This window comes from Glarea lozoyensis (assembly GCF_000409485.1).
Source record: "Glarea lozoyensis ATCC 20868 chromosome Unknown GLAREA14, whole genome shotgun sequence".
Taxonomy (NCBI): Eukaryota; Fungi; Ascomycota; class Leotiomycetes; order Helotiales; family Helotiaceae; genus Glarea; species Glarea lozoyensis.
The window spans coordinates 470,185-488,614 of record NW_007360988.1 but is presented as its reverse complement, the minus strand read 5'-3'; the positions used below and the strand labels follow the sequence as shown (position 1 = coordinate 488,614).

At 44.9% G+C, this 18,430-nt stretch overlaps 11 protein-coding genes across 11 annotated transcripts; 8 read left to right on the top strand and 3 right to left on the bottom strand.

The window, feature by feature from the left end:
• Positions 1 to 407: 407 nt before the first annotated feature.
• On the top strand, positions 408 to 1,589 carry GLAREA_06736 (uncharacterized protein; the record flags this gene model as incomplete). The annotated part of the gene is made up of 2 exons (XM_008080684.1): positions 408 to 511; positions 560 to 1,589. 2 exons carry the CDS (start codon positions 408 to 410, stop codon positions 1,587 to 1,589), a joined length of 1,134 nt encoding a protein of 377 aa, XP_008078875.1.
• A 153-nt stretch (positions 1,590 to 1,742) lies between these two features.
• GLAREA_06735 (Mitochondrial carrier) lies at positions 1,743 to 2,832 on the bottom strand (the record flags this gene model as incomplete). Its single annotated transcript, XM_008080683.1, has 4 exons — positions 1,743 to 1,981; positions 2,035 to 2,636; positions 2,692 to 2,766; positions 2,816 to 2,832. The coding sequence occupies 4 exons, from the start codon at positions 2,830 to 2,832 to the stop codon at positions 1,743 to 1,745; spliced, it is 933 nt and encodes a 310-aa protein (XP_008078874.1).
• Positions 2,833 to 3,350: 518 nt separating this feature from the next.
• On the top strand, positions 3,351 to 4,625 carry GLAREA_06734 (WD40 repeat-like protein; the record flags this gene model as incomplete). Its single annotated transcript, XM_008080682.1, has 3 exons — positions 3,351 to 3,479; positions 3,529 to 3,787; positions 3,835 to 4,625. 3 exons carry the CDS (start codon positions 3,351 to 3,353, stop codon positions 4,623 to 4,625), a joined length of 1,179 nt encoding a protein of 392 aa, XP_008078873.1.
• A 330-nt stretch (positions 4,626 to 4,955) lies between these two features.
• Positions 4,956 to 6,604, bottom strand: GLAREA_06733 (uncharacterized protein; the record flags this gene model as incomplete). Its single annotated transcript, XM_008080681.1, has 2 exons — positions 4,956 to 6,233; positions 6,287 to 6,604. The coding sequence occupies 2 exons, from the start codon at positions 6,602 to 6,604 to the stop codon at positions 4,956 to 4,958; spliced, it is 1,596 nt and encodes a 531-aa protein (XP_008078872.1).
• A 2,544-nt stretch (positions 6,605 to 9,148) lies between these two features.
• Positions 9,149 to 10,072, top strand: GLAREA_06732 (uncharacterized protein; the record flags this gene model as incomplete). The annotated part of the gene is made up of 1 exon (XM_008080680.1): positions 9,149 to 10,072. The coding sequence occupies one exon, from the start codon at positions 9,149 to 9,151 to the stop codon at positions 10,070 to 10,072; it is 924 nt and encodes a 307-aa protein (XP_008078871.1).
• A 409-nt stretch (positions 10,073 to 10,481) lies between these two features.
• On the top strand, positions 10,482 to 10,950 carry GLAREA_06731 (uncharacterized protein; the record flags this gene model as incomplete). Its single annotated transcript, XM_008080679.1, has 2 exons — positions 10,482 to 10,665; positions 10,745 to 10,950. The coding sequence occupies 2 exons, from the start codon at positions 10,482 to 10,484 to the stop codon at positions 10,948 to 10,950; spliced, it is 390 nt and encodes a 129-aa protein (XP_008078870.1).
• A 596-nt stretch (positions 10,951 to 11,546) lies between these two features.
• On the top strand, positions 11,547 to 11,825 carry GLAREA_06730 (uncharacterized protein; the record flags this gene model as incomplete). The annotated part of the gene is made up of 1 exon (XM_008080678.1): positions 11,547 to 11,825. One exon carries the CDS (start codon positions 11,547 to 11,549, stop codon positions 11,823 to 11,825), a length of 279 nt encoding a protein of 92 aa, XP_008078869.1.
• A 507-nt stretch (positions 11,826 to 12,332) lies between these two features.
• On the top strand, positions 12,333 to 12,689 carry GLAREA_06729 (uncharacterized protein; the record flags this gene model as incomplete). The annotated part of the gene is made up of 1 exon (XM_008080677.1): positions 12,333 to 12,689. One exon carries the CDS (start codon positions 12,333 to 12,335, stop codon positions 12,687 to 12,689), a length of 357 nt encoding a protein of 118 aa, XP_008078868.1.
• Positions 12,690 to 13,243: 554 nt separating this feature from the next.
• On the top strand, positions 13,244 to 13,721 carry GLAREA_06728 (uncharacterized protein; the record flags this gene model as incomplete). The annotated part of the gene is made up of 2 exons (XM_008080676.1): positions 13,244 to 13,258; positions 13,422 to 13,721. 2 exons carry the CDS (start codon positions 13,244 to 13,246, stop codon positions 13,719 to 13,721), a joined length of 315 nt encoding a protein of 104 aa, XP_008078867.1.
• A 1,572-nt stretch (positions 13,722 to 15,293) lies between these two features.
• Positions 15,294 to 15,623, top strand: GLAREA_06727 (uncharacterized protein; the record flags this gene model as incomplete). Its single annotated transcript, XM_008080675.1, has 1 exon — positions 15,294 to 15,623. One exon carries the CDS (start codon positions 15,294 to 15,296, stop codon positions 15,621 to 15,623), a length of 330 nt encoding a protein of 109 aa, XP_008078866.1.
• A 1,184-nt stretch (positions 15,624 to 16,807) lies between these two features.
• GLAREA_06726 (Metallo-dependent hydrolase) lies at positions 16,808 to 17,905 on the bottom strand (the record flags this gene model as incomplete). Its single annotated transcript, XM_008080674.1, has 1 exon — positions 16,808 to 17,905. The coding sequence occupies one exon, from the start codon at positions 17,903 to 17,905 to the stop codon at positions 16,808 to 16,810; it is 1,098 nt and encodes a 365-aa protein (XP_008078865.1).
• Between the last annotated feature and the right edge of the window lie 525 nt (positions 17,906 to 18,430).

Below are 18,430 nucleotides of genomic sequence, written 5' to 3'. Positions count from 1 at the left end.
CCCAAGCCTCGAGGCGCGCAATTCGATGTGTAGAGTGGGTTGTATTTGTTATGCCATGCGGTATAGAAAGAAGTCTTGCAATAATTGATATCGAAACGAGCTGAATCGAGTTGTAGATTTCGAACTTGAAGGAGTAGAAACACAATTGAAGATTCCTACAGCCACTTCTGGACAGGCAACGTAACAACACACGGGGCGCTGCGGAAAGCTTGGACAAGGGTCGATGCACGACCCACATAATTTATTGTAGACTCAGCCTCGTCGCATTTCGTTTATACACCACTTCACTCACTACATTTACAACTCCATACAGACTACAAGCAATACAACAACTTTTTATTTAAATATTTATACTTGATTTAGTGTCCCTTGTATTGGGTAGTGATTAGACAAGGCTGTATCTCAAAATGCCTGGAGAGATACTTGCTCAAAATTCGAGCGACGCCCCATTGTGTCAGAGATGTGGTACAGAGGCTGCGACTCATAATGTTCGCTCAGAGGATGTGTGCAGGTTTGTATTCTGAATTTTGTATAGCAATCAGAACTAACTCTTGCATAGTAATTGCTTCTCCCAGTATGTACAAACCAAAACCATCAAACGGATGGAAACCTACCGGATCAGAGGATCATCTGCAAAGACACCAAGGAAACTTCTTTTCCCACTTTCCTTTGGCCCATCATCGGCGTCCTTGTTACATATATTAGATCAGCATCTCCGGGGTCAATATGATAGGATGAAGAGGACATCATACGAGTTGTATGTGGTACACATAAATGTATACGTCGACCCAGTGGATCGAAAGGATGCAGATGAAATGTTGGAGAAATACAAAACCAGATATCCTAGACACAATTACGCGATTTTCAATCTTGAAGAAGCGCTGGGGTTGGATGGTATAGATTGGAAGGCTCTTGGTTTGGAAAACTCCGACTCCATGGCACCATCAGCTGAACGATTGCAAAAGCTGCTTGGGTCCATGTCTTCTGCTACTTCCCGGTCAGATATTGTTTCTACATTACTCGCACGGCTCCTAGTGGACGTGGCGAAACGGAACAGCTGTGAAGGCACCCTATTTGGTGATTCTACAACTCGTCTTGCAGAGAAGACCTTGACAGAAACAGCCAAAGGAAGAGGATTTTCATTACCCTGGCAAATCTCTGATGGAACTTCACCACATGGAATCACCTTTTATTATCCATTAAGAGACATTTTAAAGAAGGAAATCATGTCTTTTTCTACACTTACCTCACCACCACTCACAGATCTGATCGTCCAGCCTCACCCCACTTCTCAAATTTCTGCCTCCTCGAAGCTGACCACGATCGACGATTTGATGGCCCAATATTTTGAGTCAGTAGAGGAGAACTTCCCGAGTATTGTGGCAAATGTGGTCCGAACTACTAGTAAGCTTCAGTCTCTACCGAATGAAACTACGGAGGCATGTGGGTTATGTGGACTTCCAGTAGCTGTTGGGACAGACGGTATTCATGGTTGGGGAGGTGACCAGAATTCGGAATCGCGGCCTGGTAAAGATGACACTTATCATGGTATTCTCTGCTACGGATGCTCGAGGTCTATGAACAGTTGAGGCCGTATACATTCTAACCCAACGAGGCATCTACACTTTCGACACATCTGAAGATGTCTTTTCCCAGCACCCGAATCCAACTCCCCGAAATGCATCCTGGTATTTATACAAAATGGCGAATCACTCCATTGATAAATTGAAACCTGGGTGGGTTTAAACTTGGTCTTTGATATTTGCAGGAAGGACTTTGTTCTCGAACTTGCGCATGAGCTTGTTGGTTTGCTCCGCCAAGCTCAGGGTTAAGATGGTATGAGGTAAAATTCTTGCCAGATGAGGCAAGAATCCTTTATATATGGCAAGCAGCCCCTCGGTCTTGACAGTCTTTGCAAGACAGTCGAAGACACCTTGGTAGAGGTTACCATTTTGGTTATACATCCGAGACATGATAGTATCTGATGGAAGTTAGTGACAGACTAGACGAGACGAAAGATGGATAGAGACTCACCTGGCGGGTGCATCACGCAACACACAACGAAACCACTCGCTGTACTACTAGCTAAATGTAATGCCGGTCCTTCGTCCATACCCAAGTGCTTTACTAATCTTCTCTTTGCAAAGAAATATGTAGGCAATTGGACCGAACTTCCAAATCCTGTCCGTACCATAGCAGCACCAACCCCTCTGTAAAGCCCTTTTGCGCCCTCCCCCTTGTATATCTGCCTCATTCCATCCACAGCATTTTTATATGCGTGCTGCGTTCCCACTGGCGCGAAAGGCGAGAAACTCTGTAACCTAGTCTTGACCAGGAAGAACGGACTTCCTGCCGCAGCGCCCAGAATCCCAGAACTTGCGCCCGCAAATATATTGACTCCCAAACTCTGTGTCGTCTTATCCGTGAATATCGAGGAGGTAATGGTCTGCCGTATAGGTTCGTAGAAACCTAATCTGCATCCATTGAGGATCATCTGGTAGATATATGCCGCGCCGATTCCCCTGTATATGCCCCGTACTCCCTCATTGCGAACGATAACCGACACGCCATGGATGGGCCCGCGGTACATACGAGGTTGTAATCCCTTCTCTTGAAGCTCGCCCTGCAATTGCATACTAAATCATTCTGTCAGCGGGGGTAGCGCATAGCTGAGGAGCTTGAGTAACTGACCGAATCTTGACTGTTTCGAATGGATGGGTTGCTGTCACGGCACCACACGCTGCTATGCCGCCAGCTACGAAAGCTCTAGAAACCGTCAATTACAACCACCACATACATCCCAGAGCGAACGTACCCCAGAGTCGTCGCCATCTCAAGCTCTCTCAACCTTCAACCCTCTAAGCTCCCGTTCCCCTAACAACTTATAAAGCCCAGCTCGTTTCGTCGCGGTTACGTAGGGGTGTCGGTTATGCAAGAAGGAAACTGGAAACCGGGCGACCTTATTAATGAGAGTATTTGTACAACAGTCTTGTCAGCTTGTACTCATTGCCCGTCTCCGTAATACCCTTGATTACGAGCGTCCTACTCAAAATGGAATACGAAATATAATTGCGAGTAAGGGCCGATGCCGAAGCCGGAGCTGCAGGTCTGGAAATCCTGGAGCTTGGTGTTGGGCGTCACGTGCGGGGAGCTTACCCCTGCGCTTGCTTTTGGATTGCCAAGAGCGTGGTTCTCAGGTCCCAAATTATCTTTCAATATATATTTCAGGAACAGTTGAGCTTATTGATTTATTAAAGACACGTGATAGTAATGGATTGATATCAATCAGTCCTGGTGGACAAGACTGAATTACAGCATCTTGAGCTCGTGTAAAGAAAATCGTCCCAATAATGGCTTCCACTCCCATGGCTATTGATTCGCCCTTGGGAGCAAATGGACGAGCTGCTGCAAGCGTGACAAAGGCATTACCTACAACGGCAAAAATCTCAGATGTGATATCCATCTTCAGACCTACCAAGGTGATTTCTCCTCCTTGAAATTTGAAAATACGACTAACATTATCTCTAGCTATTTCGCCGAGAACCAAAGTCCACCGCTAGCCACCCAAATCCACTACCGGCTACTATCACATCTCTGGACTTTAGTGGTGCGGGCGACTATGTACTCACATCTGAAAGTGATAATACTATGCACGTCTATGATGTAGCAAGAGGGAAACATCACAAGACATGTCTCAGTCAAAAGTACGGTGTCGGTAGTGCGATTTTTACACATAAGACGACGGATTCAAGTCCTTGTATTATCCACTCGGGTACTAAGATAAACCGTAAGTATAATACTATGAACTCAATTACATAGGCTAAGCAATTACAGATGACCTGAGATACCTCTCAACCCACGACATGAGCTACATCCGCTACTTCGACGGCCACGAGAAATACGTAACCAACATCGCCCTCCACCCGGGCCAAGACAACTTCCTCTCCTGCAGCGAAGACGACACAGTCCGCATCTGGGACGCAGGCACCAAAAATGCAGTCGGCAAACTCAATCTCAACGGCGCCTACCTCTCCGCCTGGGACCCCTCCGGCAACGTCTTCGCCGTCGCCTCACCAACCGCCCAATCAGTCCTCCTCTACGACTTCCGCAACTTCGACCGCGCTCCCTTCTCAACCTTCGACCTCCTAGCCCACTCTCAAGATGTAATCCCCAAAGGCATGAGCAAAGGCTGGTCCAAAATCGAGTTCTCCAACGACGGGAAATCCATCCTCGTCGCCACCACCGGCACCGGCCACATCCTCATCGACGCCTTCACCGGGTCCCTCAAAGCCATTCTCCGCCGCGACAGAGGCGGCGTCCGTCGTCTCGGCGCCGGCGATCATAACGCTGAACACATCGACGTTGACTCCACAGAATACCTCTACCCCAGCTCAGGCGACGCGTGTTTCACGCCCGACGGACGGTACGTCATGTCCGGTAGTCGTCGTGAGAATATCCTCGTGTGGGACACTCTTGCGCCGCCGGATTCTAATAAACATCTGAGACCGACGCATGAGTTGGAACATAAGGGCGATACGGCTGTTATTGCGTGGAATCCGCGGTTTAATATGTTTGCGACGGCGGATCGTGAGGTGGTGTTTTGGGTGCCGGATAAGGATTCGTGAGGGGAATAGAGAAGGAGTGTTTTAGTTCTGCTGGATACCCAAAATGGGCGGGTGATTGATGGCGTTGGGATTTTTGTAAAAGTTGAGGGTGGTGGGGTTTTGATGAGTGGCAGGCGGGATTTCGTAGAAATTGAGATGTTTGTCACTGCTTTTTAGCTTTTCTTCTGTGATGTTTTGAGGGTCTTGTTTGTCTTATTGAACAGATCTACCCGCGACCCATGGCCAAAGCCATGGCTCATAACGTTGCTTCTGTACAAAGTACACACGTCTAGCTCCTTATCAAATCTCATCCAAAATCCAACCCCCCTGAATATATAATTTATATCCAAATCATCTATCCCCCTCCCTCACCCCACCCCTCCTCTCCTTCTCCTTCCCCACCAAAGACCGAGTCGTACTACACAACCACACATCCGGCCCCACCATCTCATCCCCCTCCCCCCTATTCTCCTCGATCGTCCCCTCAATCTCCTTCGCTACCGCTCGGTTACTACTAATAGTCGTTCTTCCGCTCATCCAACCGTATATAATCACCGAACTATTTATATCAGACAGATTTTCTGCGATGGTCTTCGCTATCGGCGGTAACTCTTTTAGCGCGGCTGGGAGGTCGATGTCTACGACTTCGATTGGGAGACGCCAGGTGGCGGGGATGGTGTAGTCTGATAGTTTCTGGAACTCGGAATGGCGTTCACTAGGGCTGAGTTGTGTGTCGTGGTTTAGATCTATGAGAAGTTCTGTACGCCGTTTCTCACTGACAGTGCCGATTGTAGCGACGATTTCTTGCATTCGTACAGCTGCTTCACGGGTACAGACTAATTTCCTCCCATCGCACGCAGGCCAGAGACTACTTGGTAAGAGCTGTTCCTCGGATTCCATGGTTCGTTGACGTTGGATCATTTTGTTGTGCCAGTCTTGGGGTTCGACTCGGCCGTGGGAGAGATCGCTGGCGAATGCTAGGAGAACGGTACAATCCATGTTTAGGATTTCTGAGAATGTGTCGAAACGGTCTTGAACTAGATTTGACAATACATCTTCGAATACAGGCTCTTCTGGGACGTGCTCGCTTGTTTGAACGATAACGCCCATGTTTCGGATTTTTTGTAGCACCATTCCAACTTCTTTCGCTCGAGGTGTACTCGATATTCGTGGTAATACGAGCCGCACTTGAGGATGTCGATACCTCACTCTTGTCGCTTTCGCAGCTTTTACAAGATGTTCAACCTGTTTCAACAAGCCCTCTTTCTCATCATCATCGTCTTCCTCTTCCTCCCACTCCTCACTATCACTATCGCCTACCCATCCGGCTTTCGCCAAGTCCCAGATTATCCGTTTCTCGGTGTTACTAGAGACTTTCACCCATTCCAATCCATCTTGACACACTACATCCGCCACTGCGCTGTAACAACGATGTTTCGTGGTTCCGTGCTGCGAGATCTGCCCGTTTATGTTTGTGGTTCTAGACGTGGGATCCCAATAGTATTTCCGCGATAATGCAGTTAGGGAATGGCAGGATTTCGCAGTCGACCATACAGAGGCGTAGAACTGAAAGTTCGAGGAGCGAAGGGAGTGCACCGTTTTACTTGAGGAACCATCCTTTTTGACCAGCTACAATCACCCGCATTAGCAAACGCCCTTCTCGCAAGAGAGATCACGAGCACCTTATCAATCAATTTCATCTCCGCCTGCAACCCACTCCTAAATGTCCGTAGCTCAACCGTATGTTCTTTCCTCTGCTTCTTAAGATGCGCCTGAAATTGTTCCAGTTCGTTGAGCAGGAGTCGGCATCGCAATTGCATTTCCGTAGCCAACTTCTCCGCGTCAATCTCCTCGGGTGCTAAGGTCACCTCTGTGGCATCCGTCATCCCTGAGGTAAGGTCGTTCTCGGTGCTGGAGTCATCGATATCGAGGTGTGCCATTCTGTCACTGACGCGTCCGTGTAGAGGCGCATAGCCATTATCCTCCTGCCTGTCGGTCATGTTTGTTCGTGACGCGTGCTAGCAAATGCATAGCCGTCAGGGCAAATAGATGGCTAGAGATAATGATGTATCGATGGTCTTATCAGTAGAAGAGAAGCATGTTGACCTGACTCACTCCCGGTGTGCGATTGTTTTTCATCGAGTCATATTGAATGGTCGTCAGAAAATACAGTGCACCACCTTCCGCCAATCGCGGGGTTGACGAAAGCCCCAGCAGAACTCGCTTAGCAGAACTGCTCCCCTTAAGGAATCCCAAAGGGAGCCCTAACTTTGGACCAAGATTCTTTTAAGAAAGTATAAAAACAACAAATAAATACTTGAATAACATAATCTAGAAGCTCTTACATACCAATAAATAGAAACTCTCGTACTATCCCGTCTCCAAAAACTGGACCCCGATAGCTGGAGTTGGAAGGTAATTCAGCAATGATGTTGAGAAATGTGAAGTGACCCGTTGTTGGTGTTTTAAGCTTTTGCTTTTGCTTTGTTGAGCTACTTCACTGTCATAAGTATCAGGCAAAAATGAGATCAAATATGGATTTCGAATTCTGATTCGGTCATGCCTTCTTCCCAAATCCACCTACGGCATTACATGTCACGCTAATTCTATACTAGTCCTCTGAAAAGGAGAGTAGAGATATCAGCTGGGCAATTATTGATAGGTCAAAGTGCATGGTTTCTGGTTCCCGGGCAACTTTATCATCAAACTATTCAAGTGTAGGAGTCAACCAAGAATATCAATAGTGAAAAAGACAAATGACTTCCGAGCACATGACGATTCTAAAAAACAAGACTAAAGCAACTTTTTATTGTTCAATTCGAAAGTATCGTTCCATGATATTTGGTGAAGTGTAGGGGTTTGTTTTCAAACCTTAGCTGATGTTTTTCTAGGGATAAACTGTAAAATGATCACAATAAATCGCTGAGAGATATGTGTTGACATGATTACAACACGTAAACTATAATGTACCGGAGTACAGATACGAAGTCTTGAGGTGACATTTTCCAGACTCCCACCTCCACACATGGATGTCAATGATGACATCGCTCTCACGATATGCGAAGTACTACGGAGCCTATTCGCTTGAGGCACGATCGTTTCGTCATAAGGAACTTATTATGTTTCACTACGAAGTGCATATTCTGAAATGTCAGCGTCTGATATGCTAGGACGTAATCGAAGACGGGTCATGTTGGCAATATGCTTAATTTCAAGATTTAGTAAACACCGAGAAGAGCCCTGTGACACGATTGTCGTCTCCTCAGATTTCTTGCAGATGTTACTTGAGGGTTGATTCTCTGATCACAGGTACTCTGTAGCTTGCTGCTTTCGCTTATTTCAGGGGTAGGTGTTTTACAAGCCGAACTCAGAATTACGAAAGGATCTGGACTCTCGGGCCTACAGTTTCTGGGGACCAGACCCCAGAACCCGATCGCGAAAGATATTCTAAACCATTCCCCGGGAATCCTAGAATCTCTTGAAATGCTGGGGTAAATTGACGATTCATCTCAAAGGAGTCATCGTTAGAACATTGGATTTCAGAAAACGGGTATCAGAAAATACTCATAATGAGTTATGCAATCTGAGGATTTTAGATCCGAGAAAGGTACATTCGCCGTTCGGTCAGTGACATGAGTTGCCACAATACGCAAGACAGTACGCAAGACATAGGACACTGACTATCCTACCTCCGTACGCTCTCACAACTCATGGGACTTAAGCGAGCAAGAACGACCTTTATCCACTCTTGTCACATCCCTGTTGGGAAACTGTAGAAAATCGACTCACACGGAGAAAAGCATTGATAAACGCGAACGCGAGATTTTTCCGATACACAGCATGTATTGAGCGGGACTGCGGACCACGTAGCCGACTAAAAGAAGCCTACTGGTATGTCGCAAAGCGATAGAGATACCAATCTTATTTCATCATCAATGATTATTCTATCAACATTTGCTGATTAAAAAGGTTTACAGCCCGGCACATCGAGCGTCGTCTGCCTAGAAATTCGTCGTCGTCTCCGGCGAAGCCGTTATCGCTAGATTCAAAAAAGCTTGAGGCGTGCAAGCCTTGCACCCGCATACGCCAGAAGCTTAGCTGTCGATTTGATGGAAGCCACAAGCCCTATGGTCTGATCTGAAGAAACGCAAGATCTGAGTGGTTGGTGGTAGATTGTCAATGTAAGCACTTGCCCACCCCACTCCTATCGGTCAATTAAGCGACAAAACAACACGATGCCATTTGATATCTTCGCGTGGCTGAGCCGCAAGAAACGGGTCACTTTTTTTTCCCCTGTCTCAACATCCAGATTACCCAAATAGGAAATTCAGGATGTTGAAGTGCTATGTGACAGTGATGTGTTGTTGCGATATAATTCTTCATATATATGATTGCTGTCCGTCGAGGCAAAATGGTTCATTCTTGCCATTGGAATATTTATTTGCTAAAGTCAATTTGTTCATCCGCTTGAAGATATATTCGTCTTTAGCTCCAAAAAATCCTCTCTTCGCTATTTCTTCCAAGAAAAAAGTTCCGGTTGCAGAATGACCCTTACCTATCGCAATGGCCTCTCAATTGGAGAGATTATTGTTTACAGCCCTGCGTTACTCGCCTCAATCTATCTGATGATTAGACATGGGCTCAGTAGATCTGCAGGCTGGTATTTCTTGGTCATTTTCTCGCTGGCTCGCATCATTGGAAGCTCCATGCAACTGGCAACTATCAACGATCCTACCTCAGTTTCTCTTCAGTCCGGCTCGGCAATCCTTCTCAATATCGGCTTCTCACCTCTGATGCTCGCTACGCTCGGGCTTCTCTCTCGCCTCGTCGCCAATATCGAAAAGTCGACCCGGATGATTATCACAACCCGACACCTGAAGATGATCGAGACAATCATCTCTGTAGGGTTGATTTTGGGGATAGTCGGGGGTATCGAATCCGGGGAAGATGCTTCTAAACCGCCATACCATTACGCAATTCATACTTTGACAAAAGTCAGCGTCATACTCTTCATCATCTCTTACGCCGCTACCGTTCTTGCAACGATTCTTACTTCTTTCCATGTCCCTGCTGCCGACGCAGGTGAACATCGAATCCTATACGCGGTTGGATTCTCCCTTCCGTTCCTCCTCATTCGCTTGATATACTCCTGCTTCAGCACTTTCACCCATAACAAGCATTTCGGTGTTCTCAGCGGCTCGCCTACAGTACTTCTTTGTGTCGCACTCCTCGAGGAGTTGATAGTAACCGTTACCTACCTGTCTATCGGAATGACGCTGGCGGTTGTGCCCAAGCCGCAGGTTGGCTCATATGAAGAGGGTGGAAATCAGAGTAACCCACCAAAGCAAGATAACGTCGTGTTGCGAATTGCCAAACGAACTATTATTGGAAGATTAGTCATGGCGTTGATTCCGAGTAAGCAGAAAGATGTGGAGATGCAGACACATACAGAACACATCCAGAAGTGAAATCTCAAAGGAAGTTTGGATGTTGGGGTACCTTGGGAATCACATTGCTCGTGAGTAGTGTGACAGATAATTTGAAGTAAGGATTATTATAACATGCATAGAGCGGGTGTTTTGGACAGTTGGTGGAGTTTGTATCTTTTTGCGCACAGATATTTGCAACTTATCTGGTCAATGTATAGACAATTAAATCTTTGAGCAAACCTTGCTGTGCATCAAAAAGGTTCGGGCAATAGTGAACACTCATTACCTTCACTTTGTAAAATGGACCAGACAGCCAATTCAATCCACCTAGTGAATCATAAACAGTCATATTAAGTTCGGTTTACTCGCATCCTTCACCCTTCCAAATACCACTTTTGATTCGTTGGAAGCCATCCAGAGTCCCAAGAAGCCGATCTATACCTCAAATATGCCATACAAACAGCCCAGCTCGAGCTTGCACTTGCGGGGAGGTGGCAAGGATGACGAAGAAGTTAACACATGGGGCGATTTGGAACAGGAGTTGGCTTGGCTTGATTCCCAATTTGATGCCATAGAAAAGGAGGAGGGGGAGAGGAAACGCCAAAAAAAGACGCAAGAGGAAGATATTCAAGGTGAGCACCTAACGCTCATGAGCGACAGATAAACTTTCCAAATGTTAGGCCACCAGCTGACTCCAAGACTTTGTGATAGATACGAGGAGCGAAGTCGAAATGAGAATGTTACAATTACAGGACAAAATAAAACTTGCGAAGGACGACGAAAAATGCGCTCGGGAACTGTCGGAGAAGGATGTAGATGGAGTTCAAGATAATGAGGGAAGGACAGGGAAAGAAAAGGAGGTTTACGAGACTCGCCAGAGGGATGTCAACTTTCACGAAGCGCGCGTCAAGGGATGAATTGAAGACCTGAAGAACCTTGAGGGGGAGATGTCAAGACACGATAGTACTGAGCCTATAAGATCTGTGGAAACTCGGGAGTAGAATGAATTTGTGCAGGATGATGGTACCATGGCCAAAGCTATAGATGAAAATATCGAGAGTTGTATTGTGGTATTAAAGAATTGGAATGATGATTAGCAAGCCAATACTTGAAAAGGAAAAATAGTAATATCGACCCATTGAGAGAATGCTCGCTAGGGACCATTAGTGCTGGGGTAGAAAAGAGACTGTTGTGATGGAGACAGTATAGACTCATGGTTTACCAAAACCATCTTAGTGATGATGGGATTTTGGCGTGTAAGAAATCAGCCAATTGCTCAGAGAACTACTACACAAACGACTGATTCTTTATCGGATATAAGTCTACTATTGAAAGTTTGCTGATGTGCAAACCTCTCGTATCACACTCAACATCTCAAATCGAAGTATCAAACAACAAACTTTCAAAAGCGTACTTAAACCTCCTCTTTCCTACTTATCAAACATAGCCAACGAGAAATTGATACAACCAGAAAGTCAAAGCACAAATATCAAAGCTTTTTCACCACGACATAATGAATGAACCACCGAAGAAAAAGCAGCGAAAACATCACGAAGGAAACCTTGACGTTGAAGAATTGAAGCGAAAACTTGAGATCTTGCGAAAAGAAAAGGAAGAGGTGGCTTCTGAATTCGACGACAGGATTAAGAAAGATAAGGAGGTTGCCATGAACAAAATCGGGGATATGACTAAATTGAAGGAGGAGATCGAGGCGCTTGAGTCGGAAATTAGGGAGCTTGAAGAATCTGTTGAGCAAGATGAGGGGATAGGGCGGGATGGAGCTAAATCTTGAGGACAGTGTGGAGATCTGGAGGTAATTGGAGATGAGGTATCGGATGTTGTGCATTGGAAGCTGTAGAAGATTGATGCAAAAGGAAAGGGTATACATGCATTCGTTGGTGCTGCGATCTAGCCGAAAAAACCTTGCATTCAGAATGGAGTAGACAAAGTCCTTGCTACTATCTAGGCTGAGAAACATCAAAACATTATGTGGAAAACCGTTCTTGTTCGTATCACCACTGTCACAAAGAGACTCGTCTATCCGACAAAGCCCATGTTGTAATAATCTAGAGAACAAGACCCCCTCAAGCATTAAGGCCAACGACTGTTGCCGACCTAAAACAAAGACAATGAACAATCCTCTCTAAACAAGATGTAGCATCACAGTGTTATGTCTTCCAAAATTTAGAAGTTCATCTGAGACTTTTGACACAATAAGTAAGATATCCTTCAACTTTAAACTATCTAAATGTACGGCGGACACCCAGGAAACTTTTCATTATATACCCCCAAACAGAAAATGGAGGACGCATCTTCAACATCCTCCCACTCAAAACCCACAACAAAGAAGCAAATCCCACCATACCTGAGGGCGCCACCAGTAGTTTCTTCTTCGTCAAGCCCAGCAACAAAGGAGCAGATCCTCGCTAAACTAAAGAACATCACAAGCCACGGGGAAATGGCCAGACACAACTACGACCTTGCGTATAAGATGCTCATCGAGCTCAAAGACGGTTATGTAGGGGGCGAGAACGAGGAAATCATAAACAAAGCCGTAGAGAGGGTCGAACTTTTCGGCGAAAGGTTGAGAGATTATGAAGTTGAATTCGTTTTGCTGCAAATGCAGCTGGACGAGATGATGGAGATAAGTTCTTGATTTACTGTGGTGTGCTCTTTATCTCCATGAAATTCTATCAGGGGGTAAGTTGATGCGGATGTGAATGAAGAATCAAGCACTCCTTGCAAGATATACTACATCTTAGAACAGGGAAACCCAGCACGATGAGTTTTGAGCACTAAGATCAGAACTCAAAGAATAGAGAATTAACAGAAATATAGAGCATATCTTGAATTACATTTGAAATTAACACAGTCTCACTAATCCCTGTGCAAGTGGAAAGTTTTGTTACCACTAATAATACCTAAGCGAGAATGAACATTTGGGTCGGCCAATTCTATTCCCTACGCGAACTTCCACTGAACTTCTTTCCCAGGAATTCCCCTTCAGAACTTTCATGATGCTAATTTAGAGATGAACCCAGAAATTTAAGAGCTCATAGAATATCCGATTAATGTAGCCGTTGAAGTGTTGATTGGAACATTGACCGAATTCAACGCTATCATCTACATGCCTATAGAGAACCACCAGTTTCAAATCTCAAGGTGAATTGAATATCAAATTTCTCATTAAATACAAGTAGCATACCCAAAATGAAACCATCAATCGTGAATTCCGATCTTGAGTCTACAAAACCCAGCCAGGGTGACATACACACTCCTGCAATTTTATCATACCGCATATTTCTCGTTCATATATGCAACCGTAAACATGGTACCAATCCCTATCTCATCATACCTCTCATCTTACAAAATCACTAACCCTCCCTAGGCCTTCGGCACTTCCAAACAAACCGCACGCAAGCCAGTACCAACCTCACACAGCGAACCGACCAGAAAGGATGTCCAAGGAATGCTACTAGCCATGGAGCCGCAATTGATCAAGGCCAGAAATGACTACGCGACCGCAGAAGACCAAGTCAAAACACATGCTTGGAAGTACGGAGCTCAGAAAGAAAAGGCGGCTGCTAAGGCAAATAAAGAGAAGTGTGCGACCGTTTTGGATAATACCGTTAAGACACATGCGAGACTTGTTGAGCTTCTTTCTACGCCTGGAAGACTCAAGGGATAATTCGATGGTTGGCGTTTGGAGTATGGCGTTTTTGGGCTTTGAATTTGGATTGTTTTGGGAGGATTTTTTGGTGAAGGACTTTTGGTTGAACCGTATATTCACCTAGAATTGAATTCAAGCTCAGAATCGCCTTTCACAGTGTCAATCTTTTGTTTGCTTGCAAACTTCATAATAATAATGACTAAATATGTTTAATACTATTCTTTCAGTTCTTTTCAATCTTCAGATTTTGATCAAACATAGAAAGTTTACCAATCATTAGCTTTTATGTACAACATGTATTTGCAGCTATTTTATAACCGAAGATGTACGCGTAGTTGAGTAGCTTATGAGTCAACTCATTTGCTATTCTTACGTTTCGCAACGAAGAAGGATGATGATTTAATTGATAGTCATAGATTAAACTCTCTTAAAAGCTATATATACAGATGAGTTTAATGGCAGCTTCAAATGATTGAAATCTACACATCTATTCTCAAAGGCAGGGAAAGAGTGCTATTTTTCTCACTATACTTTAACAACAAAATTATGACAGGGTCTTTATGCAAAATATCTCCAATATCTGAGAAACAAGAATCAACACCTCCGGTAGACCAAAACGAAAAGCGGAGATGTATTTTGAGAGAGATCAAATCAACCCAAGAAGCCTATGACGCAGAAAAACGAATGATAAAATTCTTGTGCATGAATAAGGCAAGCGATGACAAAATCCAAGCTGCGAAGCGAAGAGAATCTGTGCTAGAGGAGCATTTAGAAAAATGGAAGAAACGGTACTATGAATTTGAGAAAGAGAATGCTGGAGAGGAAAGCGAGGCTAGAGATGCTGACAAGTATTCTGATTCACTACGATGTAATTCTTAGGTAGAGGAGGAGGATGAGAAGCAAAAGGTCGGAGATAATGAATGTTGAGAGACTTGATTTTAAGACGAAGGTTATCTGGCAATTCCATGTGCTGTAACTTCATCTCAGTTCTTGAACCCTGCTACTTTTAAGCGAGATTGATATGAGAAATCCTAAATGTAGATTTAATTCGAATGACATGAACTTTTGTAAAGTAATCAAAGGGTCAAAGAAGGAGTGAATCAATCATCTCGTGACTCTTGCCGATAAGTTCAAGGCAGCATGTGAGGGCATTTGGTATCAGTCATGGTGGACGATCGACTGGCTCTTTGCTGACTGTTACTCAACTGCCAGTGTTTGTGGCAAAAAAACACAGACGCTCTAGTTATGGAAACATCAGGAGTAGCATTGGAAACAGCAATTACTTGAATCCGTATATTTGTCATGAGATATCTCTGGATTACTTAGACTGCCTACCTTTCTGACACTGACGAGTAACGAGAGCTGAGACTTGTCATGACATGTTGCTTTGGCGGTTTAAGTGAGGTCAATCAAAACGATCTATGACTTTGTATTACTCCCACAATTTTTGTTGAACCACCCTTAACCTTTATATATCTGCCAGTTCTGGCCTTCTACCTTTGTTTCATTTCGTATCCATTATCTTAAAATCAAAGCTTGGTCAAGTTACTAGTACAGACAATTAAACCAAAAGTCAGAATATTAACTACCATGTCTACACCACCAACCCACCCACAACCTGTAAACCAACCTGACACCGAAAGAGAAATGGAAGAATTTATGAGCACCGCAATTAGATCAATCGTTAAATACGATGGATTTAACAGCTCCGCTAATAGTCAAGCTCAGGAATATCTTGTCACAGGAGTGCTCACTGCACAGGATAAAAATTCATCGACGGATCCTTTGGCGCGAGCGAACTTTTTCAAGCAAGGGTTCGAAGAATTGCTCAGTGCGTATGAGGAGTTGAAGTGTGTGGTTGAAAAGTGGGAAGGAAAATTGGTAGGCTTCAAATGGTATGGGGGCCCTTTCGGTATATAAAGAAGGGCTTGCATTTGAAGACTTTGGTCATTGTAATGGGAATCTGTAGGCAGAAAGTGGAGGTTGAATAGGAGGGAATTTGAAGGAGCGGTTTAGGATTCCCTTCTGGTACCACAATATGATGTGTTGTTACCTTGCGTTTCTTGTATGAGGTAGTTACGAATGTAAATCTACCTCTTGACGTACCTTATGCGATACTAGGATCTTTGAAAAAAAAACGTTAAGGCTTAAGAGTGATGTTTAAGAGTAAGCAATAGTTCAGTTAATAGATATTAAAATATTATATAAAACAATGAGTGTAAATCCTGAGAATAATAGTTTTACTCTTCGCTGACTATTGTATGACAGAAACAATGCTTGTGGCAACTGAATATATGGACAAGTTATGTAAGAAGTGTTATAACTACAAGTGTAAAAAGTAGTCAAACATGGCTTTGTCTTGATGTCACAGCGAGATTTTCGCCAACTATTCTAGACTCTTTATATCATGACGAGCCATGAATTCCTCTGTAATATCTGCTCACCTATATATCATTTCGTTTTCCACACATATTTCCCTAACTGCCCAACTGGCTAGCTTTTCCTTACAACAGCACCACCTTCTTTTCAACAACCCCCCCCCCGGGGGAAATTCCCATGAACCGCCAGACTCAACCCCAAATGATCGGCCCCTTCCGTCCCATGCGTCTCCACGCCCGACCCGAAATACCCAGCTCATCACGTCCCCAACGACAACCACCCACAAAATCCGGCTTGGAAAATTCCATGCAAGCCATCATCAACACCATCGATACATGGAACTCGCGGAACTATTGGGCAGACTTAAACGTTTACGACCTACTTGAAAGGAAAAGAACAATTGATGTTGGTATGCTTGTGCCGGTGAGAGGGGTTGATTTTGAGAGACGGGAATTTTTCGAGAAAGGACGGCAAAAACTAATCGCCGAGTATAAGAAATTGAAGAGTTTGTGTGAGAAGTTTGATGATATATTAGGGGAGATGAGTTAGGAGGGTCCGTTTGATTTGGATTGGTATGGCAATTGACGCGAAGTGTTTTCTAACATCTTTCAAGAATCAGATTAGTTGCACTCACCAGTTACTTTCAAGTTCTCAGTTTCATATTTACCTTCATTTTGAAGTATTTCTGGGATCCATTAAAGGTAAATCATAGATTTTCAGACTCCCTAAACCTCTAAATTGAGAACTCTTACCGCATTCCCTCCCAACGCTCCCTCCGCACTCTCACTCCCATCCCCCAACGCGCCCGCAATAGCCTGATAATTCGTTTCCACACTCGCCCACTTCCCACCCTCCTCCCCCAGCGGCGGGAAAAACGGATTATCAGTCCCAAACATGATTCTATCCTCTCCACTCGCCTGTATCGCAGCTCTCAACCCAACCTCACTGTAAACCACCGCATCCAGATAAATATTCGTCTTCAACACATCCCACACCGTTTTCCTGCCCTTGCCTAATTTGCCCTCAGCTTTCAAATGCGCATCATGCTCAATACAACTCTCAATTCTTCCCGCCAAAAACGGCAAAGTCCCACCAGAATGCGCCAGAATCATCTGCAACTCCGGGACTTTCTCAAACACACCCGCTAATATCATCCTCGTGACCGCAATGGTCGTTTCCAGCGGAAACCCTAGAGCCAGTGGTAAAACGTGACCATAATCATTCGCACGCTCTCCCCAAACCGAACTTGGAAGCCCATAATGCGGATGCAAGAAAATCGGCAATTTCGCATCTTGCAACGCCTGGAATATAGGAAGCAGTTCCGGATCATCCAATCCCTTTCCCAAGCCTGTCGTTCCCAGAATGATACCTCTCATATACTTCAACCCCTTTAACCGCTTAATCTCCTCCCCGATAACCTCCGCACCGCCACTCAACGGCAGCGTTCCAAATGCGAATAATCGTCCCGGAAACTTCGCACACTCAGCATCCACCTCATCGTTGATGCTTCTCGCCGCCTCGGCTGCATCAGCTGGGTCGACCCAATCTAACCACGGATTTGCGAGAGAGATGACGGATATGTCTATCCCGTGGACGTCCATGAATTTTATCTTTTCATCAATGGAGTAGTATTCCGGACCGACTGGACGGCCTCTGGAGGTGGATTCTGTGTCTTCGGCGGGGAGGATCACGAGACGGTGGGATGTTGAGGGTGGGAAGGTTCTTATGTAGGGGATAGACGTGCGGGATTTTAGGAGGGTTATGTAGGAGGGCGGGTAGACGTGGGTGTGGATGTCTACCAAGGGGGATTTTGAGAGGGACATCTTGAGGTGTTATGAGGAGAGTCGAGGGGAGCTGAGAAAAGATGTGTTGGGAACAAGTGGTGTGAGTCGATATGAGTGAAAGGTCCATGTAAGTTTGAGAATATAATATTCGTCTCGCTTAAGAAAGGGTTCAAGAGTGGAATAGGGGTCGTATCTGTTGCTAGCGGGGTTGCTATTATCAAGCAGCTAAGCTTTAAAGCAGCGCTAGATATTGAATCTGATATTGGGACATCCACCCCCAATTAAGATTTTGTTTTTACTACAACGTATCTCACCGACAACTTAATTACACTTAAATAGATACCTTCCAGAAAATCAAAAATCCCACAATTTCCTCACTGAAAACACAAGTGCTATCCCTCAAAACACCGCCGCTTTCCCCTTATCACCCCGCCGTCTGCCCCGCATGATAAGAGACGACTCCCAAGAACCATCCCACCTACCACATCCAGCGATATGCACAACACATGCGATCTCCCATCAACGGATTGCGGCTCCCTCCGCAGACGATATAAACTTTGAATG